Source organism: Porites lutea, chromosome 4 (assembly GCF_958299795.1).
Source record: "Porites lutea chromosome 4, jaPorLute2.1, whole genome shotgun sequence".
NCBI classification, from domain to species: Eukaryota; Metazoa; Cnidaria; class Anthozoa; order Scleractinia; family Poritidae; genus Porites; species Porites lutea.
In genome coordinates, this window is record NC_133204.1 from 13,448,281 (window position 1) to 13,469,722 (window position 21,442).

The 21,442-nt window shown below is 38.0% G+C and overlaps 2 protein-coding genes across 2 annotated transcripts in view; both read left to right on the top strand.

The window, feature by feature from the left end:
* Nucleotides 1-8,570, top strand: part of LOC140934229 (uncharacterized) — a 19,167-nt gene extending 10,597 nt beyond the window's left edge. The window contains exons 2-5 of the mRNA XM_073383892.1: nt 815-883; nt 1,326-1,448; nt 1,537-1,659; nt 6,244-8,570. Coding sequence (XP_073239993.1) covers nt 815-883; nt 1,326-1,448; nt 1,537-1,659; nt 6,244-7,286 — 1,358 coding nt within the window. The 3' untranslated portion in view covers nt 7,287-8,570. The remainder of the gene's footprint in view (nt 1-814; nt 884-1,325; nt 1,449-1,536; nt 1,660-6,243) is intronic.
* Nucleotides 8,571-10,621: 2,051 nt separating this feature from the next.
* Nucleotides 10,622-11,302, top strand: LOC140935133 (uncharacterized). The gene has a single exon (XM_073384667.1). It carries the CDS (start codon nt 10,622-10,624, stop codon nt 11,300-11,302), a length of 681 nt encoding a protein of 226 aa, XP_073240768.1.
* The last annotated feature ends 10,140 nt before the right edge of the window (nt 11,303-21,442 follow it).

Consider the following 21,442-nt stretch of genomic DNA (forward strand, 5'->3'; position numbering starts at 1 on the left):
ATATATCAGGAGACTATATTACAGGGCACAGAGGAGTTATTTGTGACCTTGATTGTTCATTGTACCCTTGTACCACGCATTGCCTTTGTTTTTATACTGTAGAATTCAGCAAACCGTCATTCGATCGTCGTACAAACCTGGTAAAATATTATGCAATGCTCCGGAAAACCGCTGAAGGTAATAACTACGGACGAATAACAACGCGACTAACATATAATAAAGTCTCTTTTTCTTCCGTCACTTCGTGCCTCGCTCGGAAAGCCTTTCCGAATGCGTCGTGGTCCCTCGGGTGACGTTCGTTCCCACCGAGCATAAGATAAAATTTCACCAGGTTCGTAACACGATCGCATGACGGTTTGATAGGTCAAGTTCATAGTACAGTAAACAGAGACGACTCAGTTCGCTTGCCATCACAAATAACTCCTCTGCACCCTGTGACTATATCTAACTATCTATGAAGCTAGGTCTATAAGGACTGAAGTGTTCTATTTTCGAGTCTCCTTTACTGTCTGTACCTAGTTTCTCTCCCCCCCCGCCCCCCGCCCCCCACCCAATACTTGTTCATGACGAGACTCAACCCTCCAAAACACGGGACGCGGTCCATGGGAGGGTATGTGCGCACCCATCGTACCACCGTTCCCACAGACCTTGTTCGAACCTACCGCCTCGCCTGACACAGTGTTCAAAAATTTCTACACAGACAATTCGCGTTCCCACTTCAACCATACAGTGGGGCAAGAGTAGCTTATTTAAAATTTGTAAAATACAGAAACCGGCCTAATGTTATATAATGTTTTCTCAACATGTTATATAGATATTGACGAATGCAGCGTCAATTGTAGTTGTCTACCAGGATTCACAGGAGATGGCCACCAGTGTTATGGTATGACTCACTTCTAGCAGGAAGTGCACTTAAGCTTGAAAGAAAGGCAACCCGGCGCAAAATTCCGCACATGTCATGGGAAAACAATGTCCGAGTTTGCTAAAGTTCCAGTGATCTGAATATAAATGAAAGAAAAACAACCCGGCGAAAAATTCCCGCAGTGTCACAATACACCTTTTATTTTACTTCTTAATAATGGATCGAAAATCGCGTTTTTTTTTTAACACTTCACTGTTTTTTTTCTGTCTCCTAGCAACAGCAGATAAGCTTTCCAACGGTATGCAACCTGTGTAAACATTGCCAGACACTTTTTTTTTTCTTCTCAGCTATAGTTTTCCAAAATACGTCCACTTCATTTCGTAACTTGTATCTCTCTTATTGAGGAAATTTAGTTTACGTGAACTTCTTCTGCTAATTGTTCTTTTTTACTTATCCTATTCAGATATCGATGATTGCGGCAACGGCAGCCATGATTGCCACCAAAATGCAACTTGTGCAAATACCAATGGAAGCTTTAACTGCAGCTGTCAGTCAGGATTCGTAGGAAATGGCCGCCAATGTCATGGTATAATATTGCCCGATTTTCATTTGATCTGAAAGTTTATGTCGTTCTTGAATTATGTTTTACATTTTTTTCCCTTCTTTTTAATTAGATATCAATGAATGCAGCGACGGTAGCCATGATTGCCACCAAAATGCAGCTTGCATAAATACCCCTGGACAGTTTTATTGCAGTTGTCAGCCAGGATTCACGGGAGATGGTCACCAGTGTTATGGTATGACTCACTTCTTAAAGGAATTGCACTTAAATTTGGAATGGGTGATAAATCGTAAAACCGGCGACCAGCGCGATGAATGCAAACAAAGCCAATTACAATCGCCACAAACATATGTCTTGTGTTTATACTCAGCTGGAAAGAAATTCGTATAAGGCCAGAAGTTACACTGTCATGATTACATATCGATGAATGCAGCAACGGTAGCCGTGATTGCCACCAAAACACTCCAAAAAGACTCCAAAAAATACTTATATAAAGACTTCTTCGAAATTTCTAAACTAGAGCTACACTTAATTTCATTGGGAAGTGAATTCCAAAACTTAGTGGCTGATACTTGAAAAGTCCTAGCACCTTCTGATTCTCTTTTATACTTTGGACAAATTAAATTCAAAGATCCATATCTACTTTGTCTTTCAGTAGAACGTATGTCGATGTTTCGTTTGAGTAATTCTAGCACATAATCGGGACACACCCCATTCAAACGTTTATAAACTAATGGGCAATGATTAATCTTAGCTTCAAGAAGAAAAGATAGCCATTATTGCCACCAAAATGTAACTTGCATAAATACCCCTGGACACTTAAATTGCAGCTGTCAGCCAGGATTCACGGGAGATGGTCACCAGTGTTATGCCGGTATGACTCACTTCTAAAAGGAACAGCACTTAAATGTGGAATCGGTGATAAATCGTAAAACCGGCGACCAGCGCGATAAATGCAAACAAAGCCAATGAGCCACAATCGCGATAAATGCAAACAAAGCCAATGAGCCACAATCGCCACAAACATATATATGTCCTTGTATTTATACTCAGCTGGAAATAAATTCGTATAAGGCCAGAAGTTACACTGTCATGATAACAATAATATTTTACTTTTTTGTATTGGATCGGGAATCTAATTCTTTAATCTTTAATGTCTCGTAGCAATAGCAGCCCCGCTTTATTGCCACCAGCAAGGAATTTGTGTTAATATTGCTAGGCACCTGTCAGCCAGTTATCTCCCGAAAAGGCCGTCAGTGACGTTTCGTAATTTGCTTCTTCCTTAGTAAGAAAATAAACTTTACTTGAACTTCGACCAATAGACCTTTTTACCGATACGGCGGCCATATTGAATTAATTCAATTTAAGGAGTATTTAACATTTATTCCACGAGGGCGCTTGGATATGAGAAAATAGATAGCCAACGAGGCGCGTAGCGCCAAATTGGCTATAATCATCTCATATCCAACAAGCGCGAGTGGAATAATTGTTTTATTAAAAACGCCCACAAAAATCTCGTTGAATCTCTCCGACTAGAACAAACCGGAAAAGACAAGGGACTTCCGCTATTCACATGTCACACGTCTATCAAAACTGTCAACGCGCGGACGGACTCGCCTGGACTGCATGAATCAAAAATCAAAACATTGTAGCGATGAACATAAGTTTTTTTAAAAACTCATCGGGATTCTAGGATTTTACACAGCAGAACAGCTAAAAAAACCTGGCAGATAATGTGAACGAAAAGAATTTTTAAGTGACAGCTGTCAAAATTACTGTGCCTTTGGATTTTCGGTGCAGTTATAAAAGTAAGAACAACGGAGAAAAACTATTACCTCGGTCGCTTGTTGTGAAGTTCTTTGAAGCCACAAGCTGGTTTTGCTGAACGAGAAAAGAAGCTATACTGCCGCCTCGATTGCTCTAGTGAATGGCTGCATAGCCTGTATTTGTAGCTGGTTACTTGTGATTTATATTCTTGATGTCGGATAAACAAGCCGCAGTTATCTATCGGCGAGTGACTCGATCGGCGAATGACTTCGCGATCATGAAGAAACAGCACTTGTCTTCTTTCGTAGCTGGTCAAGGTACTTTAGTTCCATGTGTTTTCATGTGTTTTTCGACAAACTTTCAAACAAGCTCTTGTGGCTTTTTTGTTTGTTTTTGTCTTTTTTCTTTCGATGAAAGTGCATTTCTAGTGTTCTAAGAAATGAATTAAAACAATTTGCTTCGGGCGCCGTTCTATCCTTCGCGAAAAAAATCTCAGCTAGCTTCCAATTTTAAACTGAAGCGTACACTGACCATATATGGAGAGCATGGTATAATAGCTCATATATATACCATAACGGCTAAGCCAATCAAAATGCTAGAATTTCATTAACCAATGATTCAGTTTTTAATCATATAGGATGCCCAAAGGGCTTGGGTGCTTTTCGGGACATTTTTTCTTAAAGTTTCCTTAGAATAAGATTGTAATGGGAAAAAAGATCCTTGTGCCGTGTTTGGATGTAGTAATGATCGCCTTTTTCTAGTTTAGTATTAGAAATAATGTATTTCACTGTATATTTCTCGGGAAAAAGGCGATAATTATTACATCCAAACACGGCACAAGAATCTTTTTTCCCATTACAATCTTATTCTAAGAAAACTTTAAGAAAAAATGTCCCGAAAAGCGCTCGAAAATACCAACGAAATGTGCTCATGCCCCCTGGGCATCCTATAATACTCCTTAAATCGAATTAATTCAATATGGCCGCCGTATCGGTAAAAAGGTCTATTGCTTTTGCTTTATGGTCTGAATATATATGACAGAGTGGATCGAATTTTGAAATTTCGACTAAAGAAGAGATAGAATTATAGTTTATGTCATAGAAAGTAGAAAGAAACAATCACATCTTCATGAGAGACGTTCTACTAAGCCCTTCTTCCTCAAATATCTTGGAATTACCGCGCCAATCCTTCTAAGCCATAACACAAACAGTTACTGGCAAGAATCGGATACGTAGTTCCTGAGGACTCGCAGCAGCTAACCACAAAATTCAAAATTTAAAAATACGCGGATCAATTCTTCCATCACGATTTTTTCGATTTATACGAGTTTCAAGTAAAATGGATATACATCTAATTAATTGATTAATAAATGGCGGACCCAAGATGGTGGATGGTTCCGGATCTTTGATTATAATAAATGACGTCATCGTGATTTCACTGTGAAGTTATTAAACCGAGAAAACAGCGAAACTGTCAGCTGGAAACAAACCTATTCCTCGAATCTCTCATTCAGTTGTCAGACTCGGGTGCAGCTCAATTCTATCAACTGAAGCGGTTGCTGCACACATGCGGAGCCTAATGTAGTAAGATCGAAAGAGTTTTCCTAAACAAGAACGCATCGAAGTGGGAGGAAAGGGAACATTGTTCGAGCAGGGTTCTTCAAGAAATTTGTCATGCTGTGCGTGTGAACTGCGTTAAGAAAATGACGTCACAAAGCAATTGTCTTGTGCTCTTGGTAACCAGGCCACGGAAACATAGCGTTGTAATGGCGCACTAAAATTAATGGTTTTTGAGCGCAAAAAACGACCACTTTCCTTAATCGTATGAAGCTATAATTTGCACACCATGTACTTCAAGTACTAAACTGCCAATCTAGCAAAAAAAAAATGATAGTCAAGGATTTGATCGTAGTAGAACTTTAAGGCGGTAATCCATAAAATAAACGACACTACTCCTCAACGCAGGTACTATCAGCGTGGGCTTTTTAACCTTGAACAACCTTGTACCGTGAGCTAATTATTAAGAAACTATAAACTAATTATTAAGAAACCCGGCCATACACAAGATAAACCTTAAGAATAACAATTTTTTTGTAAACAAATCATGTACTAAGTTAACCTCACTGTACAGAAGAAAGAATAGACAGAAGCGTTGCGTCGGTTGTTCAAGAACGGCTGAGTAAGGAACGAAATATAAAGACGAGGCAATGGATTATAAACAACTTGTCCAGGTTTTGTCCGATATGCCTCCGACAAGAATTGCCGCCGTGACGGCGATCCTTTAACTATGTTTGAGCGGATTAACTTTAATAGACTGCAGTTTTCATGTTTTATTCAGTCCAAATGTAGTTCATGTGATGTTACCGAAGAGAACCGTTTCTTCCAAATTTCGGCATTACATTTAGCTGCATATGTACGCATAATTAAAAAAGAAAAGACAAAGGAAAAGGGGAAATTTCTTTGATAACTGATCACATGACGTTTATTTGGGTAACAAAGGCATACAAGCAGTTGTGCTTTAGTTGGTTGAACATGAAAGTTTGCTAAATGCAGTGCTCACCTTTAATGAAAGTACAGTAAGATGTATTATACTTCGGATTTATTTTGCCACACATACTTCCTCTTTCAGACCTCAAGTAATGGAAAAAGTCGGTAAAATCTTAGCCATCTCAAGACCGTCATCCACGCGCACTCTAGGATTCCACATTATGACACCGAGTTAAACCACATTTAATTGTATTTCTGTCGTACTTTGTGGGACCCACGATCACCCTATGTCACCCGACACATATACAGCAGTGGTAATTCTTCATATTTGGTCGCAAATTGTCTTTGGTCAAACATTTACAAAAATCACAACCAAAGTTTCGAAAGAGTTTTGCTGTTCGAGAAACCGGCAAAACGTGAAATGTAGCGTTTGTGTCATAGCTGGGAAAATAACGATTACAAATTTGCCAAAATTCTGGCATTTTTAAAGTGTTCAGGAAAAAAACTGGCTTAAGGAAATTTATTTATTTCAGTGCTGAATTGCTCTCATTTGTTTTCTTATCCAGATTGTTCCAGTTATCACTTTGAAAAATACCAAGATTTACCAACCAGAGGAGCTCACGCCGTGGAACATTTCACCATTAACGGAAGTCTTTTTCTAGCGTTCGCCAACCATGAAAGTGATACCACCGAAAAATATAACACAGATTCTTTTATCTACAAGTTCAACGATTTGACTGAAAAATTCTTTCTTTACCAGACCATAGGCACACATGGAGGGCATGACGTGGAATATTTTACAATTTCTGGCGAACATTATCTTGCTGTTGCTAATGTTCAAAATGAAAATACGTTCAGATTGAACTCAGTTATTTATCTTTGGAATGGAACATTGTTTGTTGCCTTTCAAAACCTTACAACGAAAGGAGGAGCCAGCTTTAATTTTTTTACAATAGCGAAAGAACCTTTTCTTACCGCATGCAATCTCTTTGATGATGTTACGAAAAGTATCAACTCAACCATCTACAAGTGGAAAAACAACATGTTCGAAAAGTTTCAGGAGATAGCGACAGAGGCAGGTCGTGGAAGTGCTGCGTTTGTAATTAACAATGAAAGCTACATTGCCTTTGCAAACGCCGTCCCGTCGGCAACATCAGTAGTTTATAAGAGGGCTGGGATGCACTTCGTCGAGCTGCAAAACCTTCAAAAGCATAGTGCAATGAATGTAAAGTCCTTTTACGTTAATGATGATGTGTTTCTCGCCACTGCCTCTCAACCCACACAGTCGTTCATTCACAAGTGGAATGGAAGTCAGTTTTTCCTATTTAAGACTATTCCTACTTACCGGGCCAGGGTCCTGTATCCCTTTGTTATGTGCGGTCAAACATTTCTTGGTGCGGCTAATCGGCGTAGGGGTGGCACCTACCACATAAAGTCAGTGGTGTATCGGTTCTCTCAGGACCAGTTCACTGAATACCAGAAGATTTCAACTTTTGGAGCTGTTGATATGACGTCATTTGAGCACAAGGGTTATACTTACTTGGCAATTGCTAATTCAGGAAATGAGAACCAAAAGAACATTAACAGCACTCTGTACAGGTGGACCTAAAAAGATTGCGTATTCATTAATTAGAGAGGCCTGGGACTAAGGGGTTTACCTGTGGAAAATGAATTATTGACTATAACTTTGGCATAGATGATGGCGCTGAATTAAAATTTGGCACACATGAAGAACTCATTGTCCTTAACATTTTCAAGTATAAATATTGTGTTGATAAGTCACCTGATATGTCACGTGATCATTTTGTTAAAAATCGTAAATTATTGACCAATTGGTGGCCGGTTTAAGAAAAGGAATCGAGCAATAACATTTTTCTAATTGATATTAAATATTTCTAACACTTCACGTTTGGAATGACCGTCCATTGCACTTCAATAAAAAAATTATGAGGGAAAGCGTCATTTTAAATGCCCAAATTTAATTTTGAATTATTTAAAACTTTAATTTTAAACTTCCTGTACATTCAATCTAAACGTATAACATTAGGTATGTTTATCCTCTTCCAGAAATACCAATTTGTTTACTTATACAAAGTAAATTCGCCACCAATTCGCCAATTTCCTTCATTTTCAATTTTTGGTCACGCGACATGTCACGTGATCATAATTAAATGTTACGGCACAAGAAAACCTCAAGGTTTACTTTTGGGAAAAAATTCATTTTGTTCTAGGTCTCCTAGCGAGAGATATGTAAGGAGAGATTTCCCATTAATTCTTTCTTTGCCTTGAATTTCTTATTTAGCTTTTAAATATTCCCTTTGAAGTTGTGTTAGCCGTAATTAACATTGAATTGGCATTGAGTTGTTTTAGTTCCCTTAAATTATACACATTTTACTTCAATGTTTACTTTTAAAAGGATAATTTGTTTCTGAATAGATATACAGCTTAGTCACTGAATAAATAGACCTTTCGCCTGTTCAAATACCAACCGTTCGTAGTTTTTAGTTTTGACATTTTAGGGAATCCTGAGCAAAGGAAACTCGAATTCTTTTATACAGCTTTCTTTGTAAATTTCCTAAATTCACTTGTTTGACTGACATTTAATTTTGAGTTATTTAGTTTAACATATGAACTTTAAAACTAAATTTATCCAGATTTGTTTTCGGTGTTCAGCTGATCTTATTCAGCCTTCTTTCCAGTTGTTTTGTGATGTTGTAATAAATTGATCGGTTAGTACAAAGAGAGCACTGTTAATCCTGTTTCTCGATTTACATTGCGGAGTTATATTCTTGTACGATCAGTTACATTGCGGAGTTATATGCTTGTACGATTTACATTGCAGATTTACTTGACTGTATGATTTACGTGCACGAATTGAAGATTAAACTGTTGAAGTCCAAGTTTGAGTCCTGCCCTGTTTCCAGTTGTAGCAGATCCTAGTACCTTGGAATAGTGACGAGTTCCTTTCCCGCTAGCCAAGCGAGTTGCAGAGTTAGTTTCCCCCCTTGTTGTTCATACGCCGAAGTCACTCGAGTTCTCTGTTCGCTTATTTCCCCGATTTGTGCTTGGAAGGGCAAAACCTATTGTCACAGATATTGCCAATCATTCATATGCTCCGAACACACATTTGACCCAGGCCTTAAATCCTTACTGGGAGGTGAGAGGGGGCCTGTAGTCGGCTGTCTGTCCGATCTTTGTCGGTCTTCGGTAAGTTTCTGTTAATGAGTAGAAATGCATCTTAGTCGTTATGTACCTCACTCAGGTAATTTAAACCCTATGCAAAGTGTAAATAATTATATAGAGGATATTACACGGTGGCGCGAGGATATGAATTTTATTTTCGCGTGCAAAACAATATTTTACGAACGAGCGCAGCGAGTGAGTAAAATATTGTTTTTGCCACGAGAAAATAAAATTCATATCTTCAAGCCGCCGTGTAATGTTCTTTTTATTATATAGACAAAAAGATATTGAAAAAATAATAGAGGGAAATTACCGAAATTACGTCATCGATAAACTCACGTGTGAGATTACGGAAAATAAACCACTCGGGTCCCGGATGTAGTTTTTATGAATTTTACGAGTGGTATATTTTCCAGTAAAACACTCGTGTCTATATAATAAATGAGAATAAAGTAGAATAGCCTAAGCTATAGTAAAGTGATGAACATCTTTATAAGACTCCAAAAAATGCTTATATAAAGACTTCTTTAAAATTTCTAAACTAGAGCTACACTTAATTTCATTGGGAAGTGAATTCCAAAACCTAGTGGCTGATACTTGAAAAGTCCTAGCACCTTCTGATTCTCTTTTATACTTTGGACAAATTAAATTCAAAGATCCATATCTTCTTTGTCTTTCAGTAGAACGAACGTCGATGTTTCGTTTGAGTAATTCTAGCATATAATCGGGACACACCCCCTTCAAACGTTTATAAACTAATGCGCACCTTTTCTTCTTGAAGCTAAGATTAATCAGTAGCCAATTGAGTTCTCTAAACAGATCTACTCTATTTGCTCTAGTATCAGCATTGAGAATAACGCGTGCGGCCCGCTTCTGTAGCCTGAAGACCTTATTTAAATTATCAACGGATGTAGAACCCACACACTAGAGCCATACATCATGGTTTGTTTTATCATGGCATTGTAATAAAGAATTCGTTGATCTAAGGGTAAATGACGCCTGATTTTTTTTTCAAAACAGCAATACGCTGTGTTAGCTTCTTACAGAGATTATCAGTATGCTTATTAAAATTAAGCTGAGTGTCAATAATTACACCTATCAGTTTATGAGCCTGGACTTGTTCGAGTTCGACTGAGTTTACATGGACAGTGAGCTGCTCATCTTCTTATATAGACGTTTGCCAGCTTCTAACATAGCTTTAGTTTTGGACTCGTTAAGTACCATTTTATTGTCTGTGGTCCATTGTGCAACTTTACCAACATCAGCTTGAAGAACTTGAATTAAGGTTCCAGGTGCTGATCTATAATCAGCATTAGCACTGATAGTGGTATCATCCGCATATATGTCTGCTGCTGAATGTTTTAGTACCTTTGGTAGATCGTTTATAGCGGAGCTCTCGCGCGCGAACATTTGTGTATTATTTTTTCGGCTTCAGCGCCATCCGGGCTGAATTTATTCTCGATTAGTGAAATAAAAGTGATGATTTCTGGGATAGCCTTCGATCGTCCCGATCGTCCCAGTCGTCTGAGAGCGTTTCCATATGATCGCTTCAAAATTTACATGATCGTCCCGATCGTCCGGATAGAACTCAACTCTATCCGAGCGATCGAGGTCGTCTCAGTCGTCCGGATCGTTTGCGATGGTCTGGGTAGCGTTTCCATATGATCGTCTCGATCGTCTGAACATTTTTTGAGACGACTGGGACGATCCGGACGATCATAGTCATGCAAGCTAACTTTGAATCTCGAGAAAACCAAATGTATGCTTGTAGGTAGTAATAAGAAATTGGAAAGCAAAATGGCTCTAACAGTATCAATCTTCGACCACAATGTAAATAATGTCAACAGCTTCAAATACCTTGGAATTTTTATATCATCTGATTTTACATGGACAAAGCATGTTGAATACATTGCTGGCAAAATTAATCAAAGGCTTGGTCTCCTTAATCGTATTAAGCATTTATTACCTTTTAGTGCACGCCTTCTTTTTTATAATAGTCTTGTCATGCCTTTATTTGATTATGCAGACCTTGTTTGGGGAGACAAGCATAATGTAACCTTAATGACCAGTTTGCAAGTCTTGCAGAATAAGGCTGCTAAAATAATTTTAGACAGACCTCTTTATTCATCTGCTACGCATGCGCTTGCCACTCTTAAGTGGGTTCCATTAGAAAAAAGGCGTTTTCAGAGAAGATGTATTTATGTGGATAAGTGTTTAAATGGACTTGTTGAGCATGATATGAACTTCATAAGACAGCAAGAACAACATAATTATAATACCAGAACTAAGCTGAATCTCAGACTTCCAAGTGTCAAGAGGAATTGGGGTAAGCAACGGACTGCATTTCATGCCATCAAGGATTTTAACTCTCTTAGCCAGGCAATCAGACAATCCGTGAATCTGAAAATTTTTAAACGTAATCTTTTTAAATTTGTAGTTTAAACGAATTTCATGCCACCAAGGATTTTGACTCCCTTAGCCAGGCAATCAGTCAATCCGTGATTCTGAATATTTTTAAAAGTAATCTTTTTAAATTTGTAATTTAAATGAATTTGAGTTAATATCTTGTACATTATAATAGTTTTTACATATTTTAGATTTTTAATGTCTTTGCGAATTTTGTGTTTTTTGTATTTTTTTTTTAATTTTATGAGATCTTTTTTGAAAATCAAATTTTATATGAAAAAGTCATCTCAATAAAGATTATTATTAATATTTTATTGAAACCAGACTTAAACAACTTAGAAGTTCAGCGAAGTCAACTCAGAACAAAAGGAAATTATCTTTTTTTGTATCGGTTGACAGAAATTATTTTTACATTCGTATTTTCTAGAATTTTCATTCATTATGTCCTCTAGTTTGGAGTATAGAGAAAGAGAGAGGCAGAGAAAACGGGAAAGTAGTCGGTAATCAAGACAAGCTCAACGGGAGAGAGAGCGGCAGAGAGCCAGAGAAAGGAGGCGAAACTGCACTGACGAGCAACGGGAAATGGAGCAAGAAAGAAACAGAGAAAGAAGGAGCAATTTTACCGACGAGCAACGGGAGAGGGAGCGAGAAAAAATTTTGCTGACGAGCAACGGGCAAAAGAGCAAGAGAGAGCAAGGGAAAGGCGACACAATTTCACTGAAGAGCAACTGGAGAATGAACGAGAGGGAGCAAGAGAAAATAGACGCCGAATTAGCGACGAGCGGCGAAGAACGGAGCGAGAGGCAGCAAAGGAAATCAGGCGTCGTATAAACGAGGACGAACAGGAAGGGGAAGGTAAGTGACTATCTTCAAATTTGAGCTTACTTTTAATTTTGCCGAGGTTACCTCACTGGTAATGTGTATCGGATGTAAGGCGTTTTGGCTATTACGAAAACATTCTTTTTAGAAAGCTTACGCAGAGGTGCGTTAGTTGTAGTTTTTCGCTTTAGTTTTGTTACAAAATCAATAACCTCTTCGTGATGACATCAGTTTTTTTGACCAACCACAAGTCACTTGTTGTCACGCAGCGTTGAATTTAATTTAGTCACTTGAACGAGATAGAGTAAGCTTAAAGTGCTCTTCGATGTATTTTCGTTCTTTCTGGTGCGGAAAATAAGGTAATTTTAAATGTGCAAGTTATGTAATTTCATCGAAAAGTATAACCATTGCCATTTTTTTCTGCCCTATCCGACCGTGCAATGAAATTGCAAACCCATCTTGTGACTGTTGCTTGTCATTCCTATGAGTTTCTGCAAGCTTAAATCCCGGGCTTAAATTTATTCAGTGTCAGGACGCTTAAACAGAGGTACGTTAGAGACGGACCATTAGAAAAGTTATGGTGGGTGTGGGGAATTTTCGAGCCGCAGGAATTTTTTTTCGTTATCAAATTCCTTGTATGAATTTCTTTTAGGCCATAGCATGAATATTTTTTGCGATTAATTGGCGTGCATGAATTTTTTTCATTTAATTTTCCCTTGCGCGACTATTTTTTTTGTACTCCGCCTGCCCGCCCGCCCGCCCATAAGTTTTCTAATGGTCCATCCCTTGGTTGTATTTTTTTTTTTGTTTAATCTACAACCTCTTCGTGATTGCATCAGCTTTTTTTTGCCATACCACACGTCACTTGTCACGCAGCGATGAAATCTAATTTCACTTTAACGAGATAAGCTTAGGCACCTCGATGCATTTTCGTTCTTTCTGGGGCGGAAAATAAGGTAATCTTAAATGTGCAAGTTATGTAATTTCACCGAAAAGCATATAACCATTGTCATTTTTTATCTTATCCGACCGTGCAATGAATCGCTGAATGAATGTAAACTCCTCTTTATGACTGATGTTTATCATTCCTGTAAGCTAATGTAAGTTAAAATCCCGGACTTAAATTTATTCAGTGTTAGATGATCTTAAATTAACGGCCTGTGAAAGGGTTGTTACGTTTTCTTAAAAGTCTTTGGGGTGTCACTGTTTCTTCTTTGTATGCTCGGCGGTCTTCAGCTTGAATTTGAAGATGTTTTGCGCTGCCTTTTGCCTGGTTTTTCCAATGCCTGTGTAAAGAGCTGATTTGATGCAGATTGTTCGGGTTCACCTCTATTTATTTTATTTAGGGTGTTTTAAGAAAATCTGAAGGAGCTATTCTCCCTCTTAAATTGAAATAGCTATTCCTTTAAGGATTTTCCATTTTGTAGATTCCTATCTTGGAGTGTGTAAGAATAATATTAGGTAAATAAGGAGGTCATTAAGCCAGTGCTCGAAATGATTTTTGAACAGTGCTGGTCATGTTGACAGGCCAAACAAATTTTAACTCGGACCGGTCAAAATACATTAAAAACTCGCGTGTAAGAACCCGCAATTCCCTGGCTTGAACAGATTCTTACAAAAATAGTTATTTGCCAAAAATTTGGGTATTTGTCTAAAATAAACAGGTTCTTTTTTAATTCTGAAGGAAAAAAACGTTGTAACTAAGAGTACTTAAAGTGGTCTTCAATAGGGTTCCTGAATATTTTATAAGTGTACAGAATTTTATTTATAAACAACAGTGGTGTTTATATAATAAATAGAACATTACATGGCCGCTTGGAGATACCAAATTTCTCTTCTCGTGTTGAAAATATTTCTCAACACTCGAAGAGAAATTTCGTATCTCCGCGTACCCTGAGAGCAGTGGTTTCTCCAGGCCGGACGCTACGCTTCGATGGGAAAGAAACCACTGCGAGCAACCGTTTGCTTTTCCATCGAGCATGCGCGTCCACGTGATGACTACGAATATCCAACGAGAAGAGGGCAACGAGAACTTCAACAAAACAATAGTTTAATAAGCAAAACAACAACTTTGCACGTGCATCACGCTTTTATTTTTGCATTTCTTTGCCATTTTTGCACGACTACGACGTGAAGATGCCTAACTTTGCCATTTATGGATGACGTGAACAAGCAACGACGAAATTTATTCTCCTTTTCGCTCTTGAACTTGGATATGGTCCCTTGGAATTCAACTCCATTTGGGTTCGCCTACATTTGACAAAGTAAGTAGATAGGAATAAATAATCCAAAGAAATAATGAATATTCACAGCAGGCTCGCGTTAAGGTGGCTCAACTGAATAATGAGGACGCGCACTTGTAAACACAAATAGTCCGTGGGCCAGGACCCCAAATTTGATGATTTGGTACCAAAAAGAGGGACAAAGAGTGGCTTATATTTTTAAAAACTATGACTCCTCTAGTTTATTTCAATGTATGATAACCACGTCAAATGAGTAGTTTTATAGGGTTTATCACGTGATGAAGTGACGTCACTCAGCTTTCAACAATGTCGAATAAATGTACGTACATAAGTTTTTACTCATGTTTTTACTCATGTTTTGGGGCACGTCTAGATGATTAAATGGTACCACTGTTTTGCAAGTAATTTTCGAGGCTTTTGTAGCAAAATTAGATGGATTTTGGTTTTGGTTGCCATGGTAACGTAGAAAAGTAGCCTTTTGAACCAGAGGATCGATATAAACTAAAGTAATAAAGATTAATTGTTTGAAAAATCTGTTAAATGATAGTTCTAGATGACAACTGGATACTAGCTTGACTCAGGTGTTATAGCTACCTATGACGTTGCTATAATATGAAATTACCTTTTTGGCGGCCATGTTGGATCCAATTTTGTCCCCTAAAGTGCCCAAAAACGATCAAAACTGAAAGGAACATGCACAATCCTCATATTCAAGCTGTGAAAGAAGCTGCTCTTAAAGCTGTAAACTGAAACACCATAGATACAAACTCTTCCGCTTTGCTAGAGATTTCTCCATATCTCTAGCAAAAGTACCGGTACTAATTGTGGTTTTTCTGTAAAGTCATACTTTTTGGACATCCGAGGTTGACATGCAAAACATTATAATTCCTCTTACAATGACCACTTGTTTTTTATGTATTTTGAGTGTACATTTGGCAAGTCATATGTTTAAATGTAGCAACGACTAGCAATGACTATATTCTTCTGTGGTCAATAAATCCACACACATTTTATTTATCATGTCGACAGCCAAAGGAAATAATGCTGAAAAACAGAATCAGACCACATATTCTAGTCCTCGTCAGCATCGTCTTCTACTGTGACAGCTTGTTTTTCTCGCCTATTGTCACAATTGGAGAGCCGGCACTTGTCTGTGCACTTAAGACCATTCGCAAGGCAGCTATAGTTCGGGAGCCTATACAAGATTTGGTGCAAGAACAAGAAAGTAGCTGTAAAACTGTTGCGGGCGCTGGCTGACCACTCATCCAATCAATCCCTAACTTGTTCTCATCCTGAATTCAGCCATGTCTTAAGGGGCTCGGAATTTCAGGGCCGTTCTCAATTCTTCGCCTCCGCATTCCTGTTTGCTAGTTTGCTTGACACGCATGTTTATACAGGCAATCAGCGCAAGGCGGTAGTTGGTCGGACTCGATGTTACATCTCTTTGAACAGAACAATCTATATCTTAGCTCATTGATGCTGTTTGTCCCTGGGCGGGAACTGTACATACGACAGGTGAAATTCTGATGCATCTGGAAAAGATTATCTGAGAATTCCCATTCCACTCCTAAGAGGTCAAACATTTCCTGAAAGGATCTCTGTTCTTTGACAATTCAAAGTGCACCAATCTTACCCCGTCCAAGAAAAAGCACTTACTGTGTCGCAACCAGTATAAGCGTGCATGCCAAGGAAACTGCTGCACAAATTTTGACCTATGGCTTGCACTATACTCGTGATGCTGATGTATCTAACTCTTGTTTGTGTTCCACACTTGAAAACTATTGAAGACGGAATTAAGTACTTGAATGACACTCAAAGAATAAATATATCTGTATCTTCAAATACCACAATCAATGTGCTGTAATCCGATCTGGCTGCGTGAGAGAAATGAAAGAAGGCGCACTAAAACCCACAAAAGGTTTTTCCTTCGGGTATTTTCTAACGCTTCCTGGCAATTTACTTCAACATATGTTCTTGGCTTAGGGCCTTGACGCTCACCTGCATACTCAAGCTGGGAATAAGAAATGCCATGACCATAACGGTTTAGTATAGACACTAGCTCTACATCGTTTGTGAGAGTTTTTACAGCATACCACAGAAGAATTTGTTTAGGTGGCTTAATCCTCCCTCTGGTTACTCCAAATAACAGGTCTTGCGCGAACGACTTCATCAACCGCTGGACTCTTTGAGAAGATTATCTCTAACGAATATTTGCTGCCAGTCAGCAAGGTATGCAAAAACGCACTGTCATTGAGCTCTGAAGGGCGTGGTGGCCATGACATTTTGCTTTCTTTGTTTAGAATAGCATCGCGGATGTCAGCCACAGCTTTCTGAATATTGGAGATCTTCATTGTTGAACCTTTGGTTTCTTTTTCTGCCATAAGGATATTTAGTAAATTTCTGGCGATTTGCACTAGCGTTAGGCTAGCAGGGATTAGGACTACACGGTTGCTGTTTAGCAAGTTTTCAAACTTGATCAATTCACTGAATTCTGCTTCTATGTTCCTTTTGTTATGCTTCTTTGTTGATGGCTTACATTCCTTAGCCCCCAATGACATTAGATACTCTACAAGTAACTGGGTCATCTCAAGCAGCCTTACGTTTTTCTAATTTTCTATCACATCTGATCTTATAAAGTCAAAAAGCATCTAGTAAGCATCAGACTCTAGACGGGCATATTCATCATCCGAAGATTCACTGCTCATATCAGGGTTCACACTGCTGCTTGCTTCTGGTCTAGTGAAGCTCCTGTAGCATGTCCTGTGATAACAAGCCTCTGTTGCAACTAATTCGCGCGGCACAAGGGCAAGAATCTTGCTGTCATTCTTTTGTGTAGCAATCTTTCTGATAGAGCTATCTGCACGCATATCTCGGCATTGTACTAACCTGTACCATTGAAATATTTTGGCTTTTCACAAAAAATACAAATGCGCTCGTATGTTGTGGAAATATTGGAAGATCCTCGAATAGAGACTCTCCTAGCCACTTGTTCCTGGTGAGTCTGGCTATTGGATGATTGCTGGGATAATTTATCTAATACATTTTTCATTGTAAAAATGCTTCGACACTTACGATGGTAGTAAATGAGCGAAACTTCTCCGTCTCTTAAAGACTTCGAATGTTGTACGATTTCTTGGTGATTTCGAATCTGTGCTGCACGTAGCAAGGTTTTCCACGACTCCTCGTCTTTAGGATTAACTAAATCACTGCTATCGTCGGTACAGTGAATGATCCACTTCTTCTTGCAGAAACGTTTGACTGCATTTGACTCCTCAGCATCATCAACACTCCTTCTTAGATGAGGACCCTTTTTGTATCAGATTTTTCAGCGTTTAAGTCGCAATGCAAATGCAATAAACAGGGACATAACAGCACATACGGTATATTATAATTTACGAAAGTCTGGACTTCCAAAAGTTTTTTTTTTCATAGCGGTGCCATGATTTGGAATGAGTTACCACAAAAAACATACGAAGAATAACATCGCTATGTCAATTCAAAAGGGAAGTAAACCAGTTAGCTTTCTAGTTTTCTGTTTCCCAGCACATGGCAATCATGTTAGCCATTCAGGTGTATGTAGTCTTGATATCCTTTTTACTTCGCTTAACCTTCTCAGACTGATGATTTTATCGTGTTTAAATAAACCATATGTATCTATGTATTAAAAATTGGCATATCATATTGAGTTTTCAATACCGAATAACCGATAATTCAAATAATGTTGACTGCAACAGGTTGATCATTCCTAAAATTAGATTATATTTCAAAATTTATAAATATATAAACAGACGTTTATGATTGATATGAGCAAAATACATATCGGATTATCGAAGTGAACATTGTACAAGAACTGTAAGTATTTCCAAAATTCTTTTTATTAAGTCAAAAGTTCAAAGACTTTTGCCTCAAAAAGTTTTAGCGCTTTATTAACTAGATGATTTTGCTGACTTTTCTTGAAATTATTGCGTTTTACATGGTAAAATGGCTATTAAACCGGCAAATCAAGAACCCACTACCCTTGCCATGGTAGCCGCCATTTTGGATTTTACCCATAATGCAATTCGGACGCTACTTTTGAGTTTTCTACGCTCTACTTTGGTTAAATTCAGAACAAATAATATTTTGGCGATAAAAAAAACGCAACAAAAAACTTCTCATGTCTCTCATAATAAATTAAACTACAAAAGATATAGTACATTTTAAGTGCACGTTTAGTATCCTCAAAGCTCATTACCGGCACTTTTATATGAAAAAAATATCTTGAAAGCTACTCCTGCAGAAAGGTTATCATGCAAATTTTCAATCTCCACCTTATGTGCTATCAATTCGCAGCAATCATCCTTTGTCCCTCGAATCGGTACCAAAATCAGGATCGGCCCATGGACTAAAAATCTGGGGGGGAAATTGGCTATATTTGAGGCCCTATTTAAAAGCCTTCCCTGTTTTCAATGTTCTTGAAACTTGCACGGAATGTTTCTTGACAATTGATCTCGGGATTGTCGAATTTATAAAAAAATTTATCGAGCGGTTTTTGGAAAAATGCGAAATTTTTAGGCGTGGACAAAATTACGTCCAAAAACTGTATCAAAAGTAGCTGAATGCAAGTTAATAAAATTCTTCTTACTCGCGATCGCCCAGAGCAATTCCCCTCTTTTTTTGTATGCAGTTTTCAACGGAATCAAACCACTATGAGATGAAGCCGCGTTCCCAAGGCTTATCATTTTCTTAAAATATCAGCGAATTGTGTGGTTAGCATGCTATTTCACTGTTTTTATGATTCTTAAAACTGCATTTTAAAATATTTCGAAAACGCTCTCATAGAATTTGTTCAAACTTTGCCATAATGGAGCCAATTATGGCAGGAACATACTCCCCTAAGCGATTGCTTCAAAAAACTCCTGGTACAGAGAAACACAAAGATAAATGAAAAACGTAATGGCGTCATTACGTTGCCATGGCGACTCCGATTACAATAAAACCCAGATTATAAGAAATTTTCATCTTTATATAACACAGCTGTGTTAACGTTTTTTCCATATCTTTACTTATGCCGATGTAGTTGATGCTCAAACTGGGGAGGTATCAACCCCAAAAAAATCCAGTCGAGCCACCTTAAGACAGCGATTGTAAGCGTAAGCAAATGCGCGAGAGCCTAAACTTGCTTTCAAATAGGATTTACATGTTTAAAGTTAATTTATTCGTCCATAGCGCTGGACGGCGGCTAGATCAAAGGAGCAGACGGATGTTCGCAGTGGTTTCTCTCCCTTCGTAACGTAGCGTCCGGCTTGGAGAAACCACTGCTTGCAGGTTAATCTCCGCGCGGCCACGTAATATCCTCAATATCTTATATAGATTGAAGAAAATATGAACATGGCTCAAATATATGCAGGATAAACAGGTCTAGTATAGAGGGGGCCTAACTGGCAAATTTAGCTAGGTTCTTAGTCACTAGTTTGTACTGTATTGAAAATGTTGTACTTTGCAGAAATAGCCAAATTAAGACAAACATGTCTGTTATGTCATTTTACCATATAAGGTCAAGAGAACGCGCAAAATACGAGGCCGTAATACACTGTAGTGTCGTGGTTTAACCATTTTACAACAGGGCGAATAACAGTAGATGCAAAAGGAGCATTCGCACAGAATGAGGATGTTTTGGATACTCTTACCAGAAAATAGCAGCCAAAATAACATTTTTTTGCAGTAGGTAGAATAATTAACCTCTCATTCAATAGTTTAGCAGGTAATACGCACAGACATTTAGCTCATTGTTATTGTCATTCTCACAGAGGGAATCAGAATGTTTTTTAATATTCTTACCCAAAAAATAGAAGCCTATCGCAAAAGCACAATTTTTTTGCCCCACTGAGGTGTAGCTTGTTACAAACAGCGAAGGATTTACTTCACCCAGGCCAGTTTACAGGGCAAGCAATGAAGCAAGAGATATTCATTGAAAACATTTGCGATTTAGTTATGTGGCATTAACAAGTTGTTCAGATTTGCCTTTCAATTTTCGGTTTATTGAGTCCGCACACTTCTTTGCTCCCTTGTATGTATATTTAGGTTGCTTATAATTTCTGAATATTTGCCTAAAATGAAAATTTTCATGGCTTTTATTAGAAGCAACGCTTTCGTCGAGAAATTAACCAAAGTATTAAAAGACAAACACCTTCCTCTTACTTTTGAATGCTTGATATTGATACGCTGAATTTCATTTACCCATTTCAGACCAAGACAATTATACTGAGATCTGAAAATTGTAATCAGGATACTTGATTAAAATTTAGTTCGCATAAGACCACGCAACGATCGTTAGAATTCTGCTTAGCCAGCGTGTTATAATGCCGAAAAAAAGAAAGAAATTTCAAGGACTCGGTACGGTATGGCCTCTAGTCGTATTTGAGCCTTAAGAGGAAAAACCTTTATTGTTTAGACTCAGAGTGGTCCTCTTAATTGTCCAACCTCAACTTAATTTAATATTTCGCCCTAAAGTTTGCGATTCAAGAGAATTATCCTCTTTCGCCGTATTTCTCCTTCATAGCGACCTCAACATAGGTTTGTTACCCCACGTTATATAATAACTATTCTCGTTCCAACGCGTTGTCTATCTCACAAACCGTGGAAGGGTCCAATGATTTTGTTATTGTCTTTTTTTAAAAGGAGGAAATATTGATACAGATAACCATGGGCTACAAAAGGTACGTTCAAAATCTTAGAGTTATTCTTTTCAGTGGTAAATCCAAGATTTGCCGGAGTTAATTTTCCCCTTTTTACAGATGTTTATTTTGCATAATGACAACATGGCAAATTATGTAAGAATCGCTGCCTAAACATTTCTTAAATTTCTGTTAAAAGATAATGTGTAATCTAATTTCCGTTCCTTTTTTCTATTGCAGTATTATTATGACTTAAACTTCCACTTTTAGGCTAAATGAAAAAAATATTATTATTGCAGATTGGTGATAATTACGCGATTTATTTATATTCGGCGTGACATACACGAGTTTGGCTAGACCGTGGATATATACTACCGGTATGAAAAGTGAAAAAATGGAAAAACCACTGCAAAAAAACCTTCTTGATCTATGAGCGCCTTTACATTACGTATAAATGT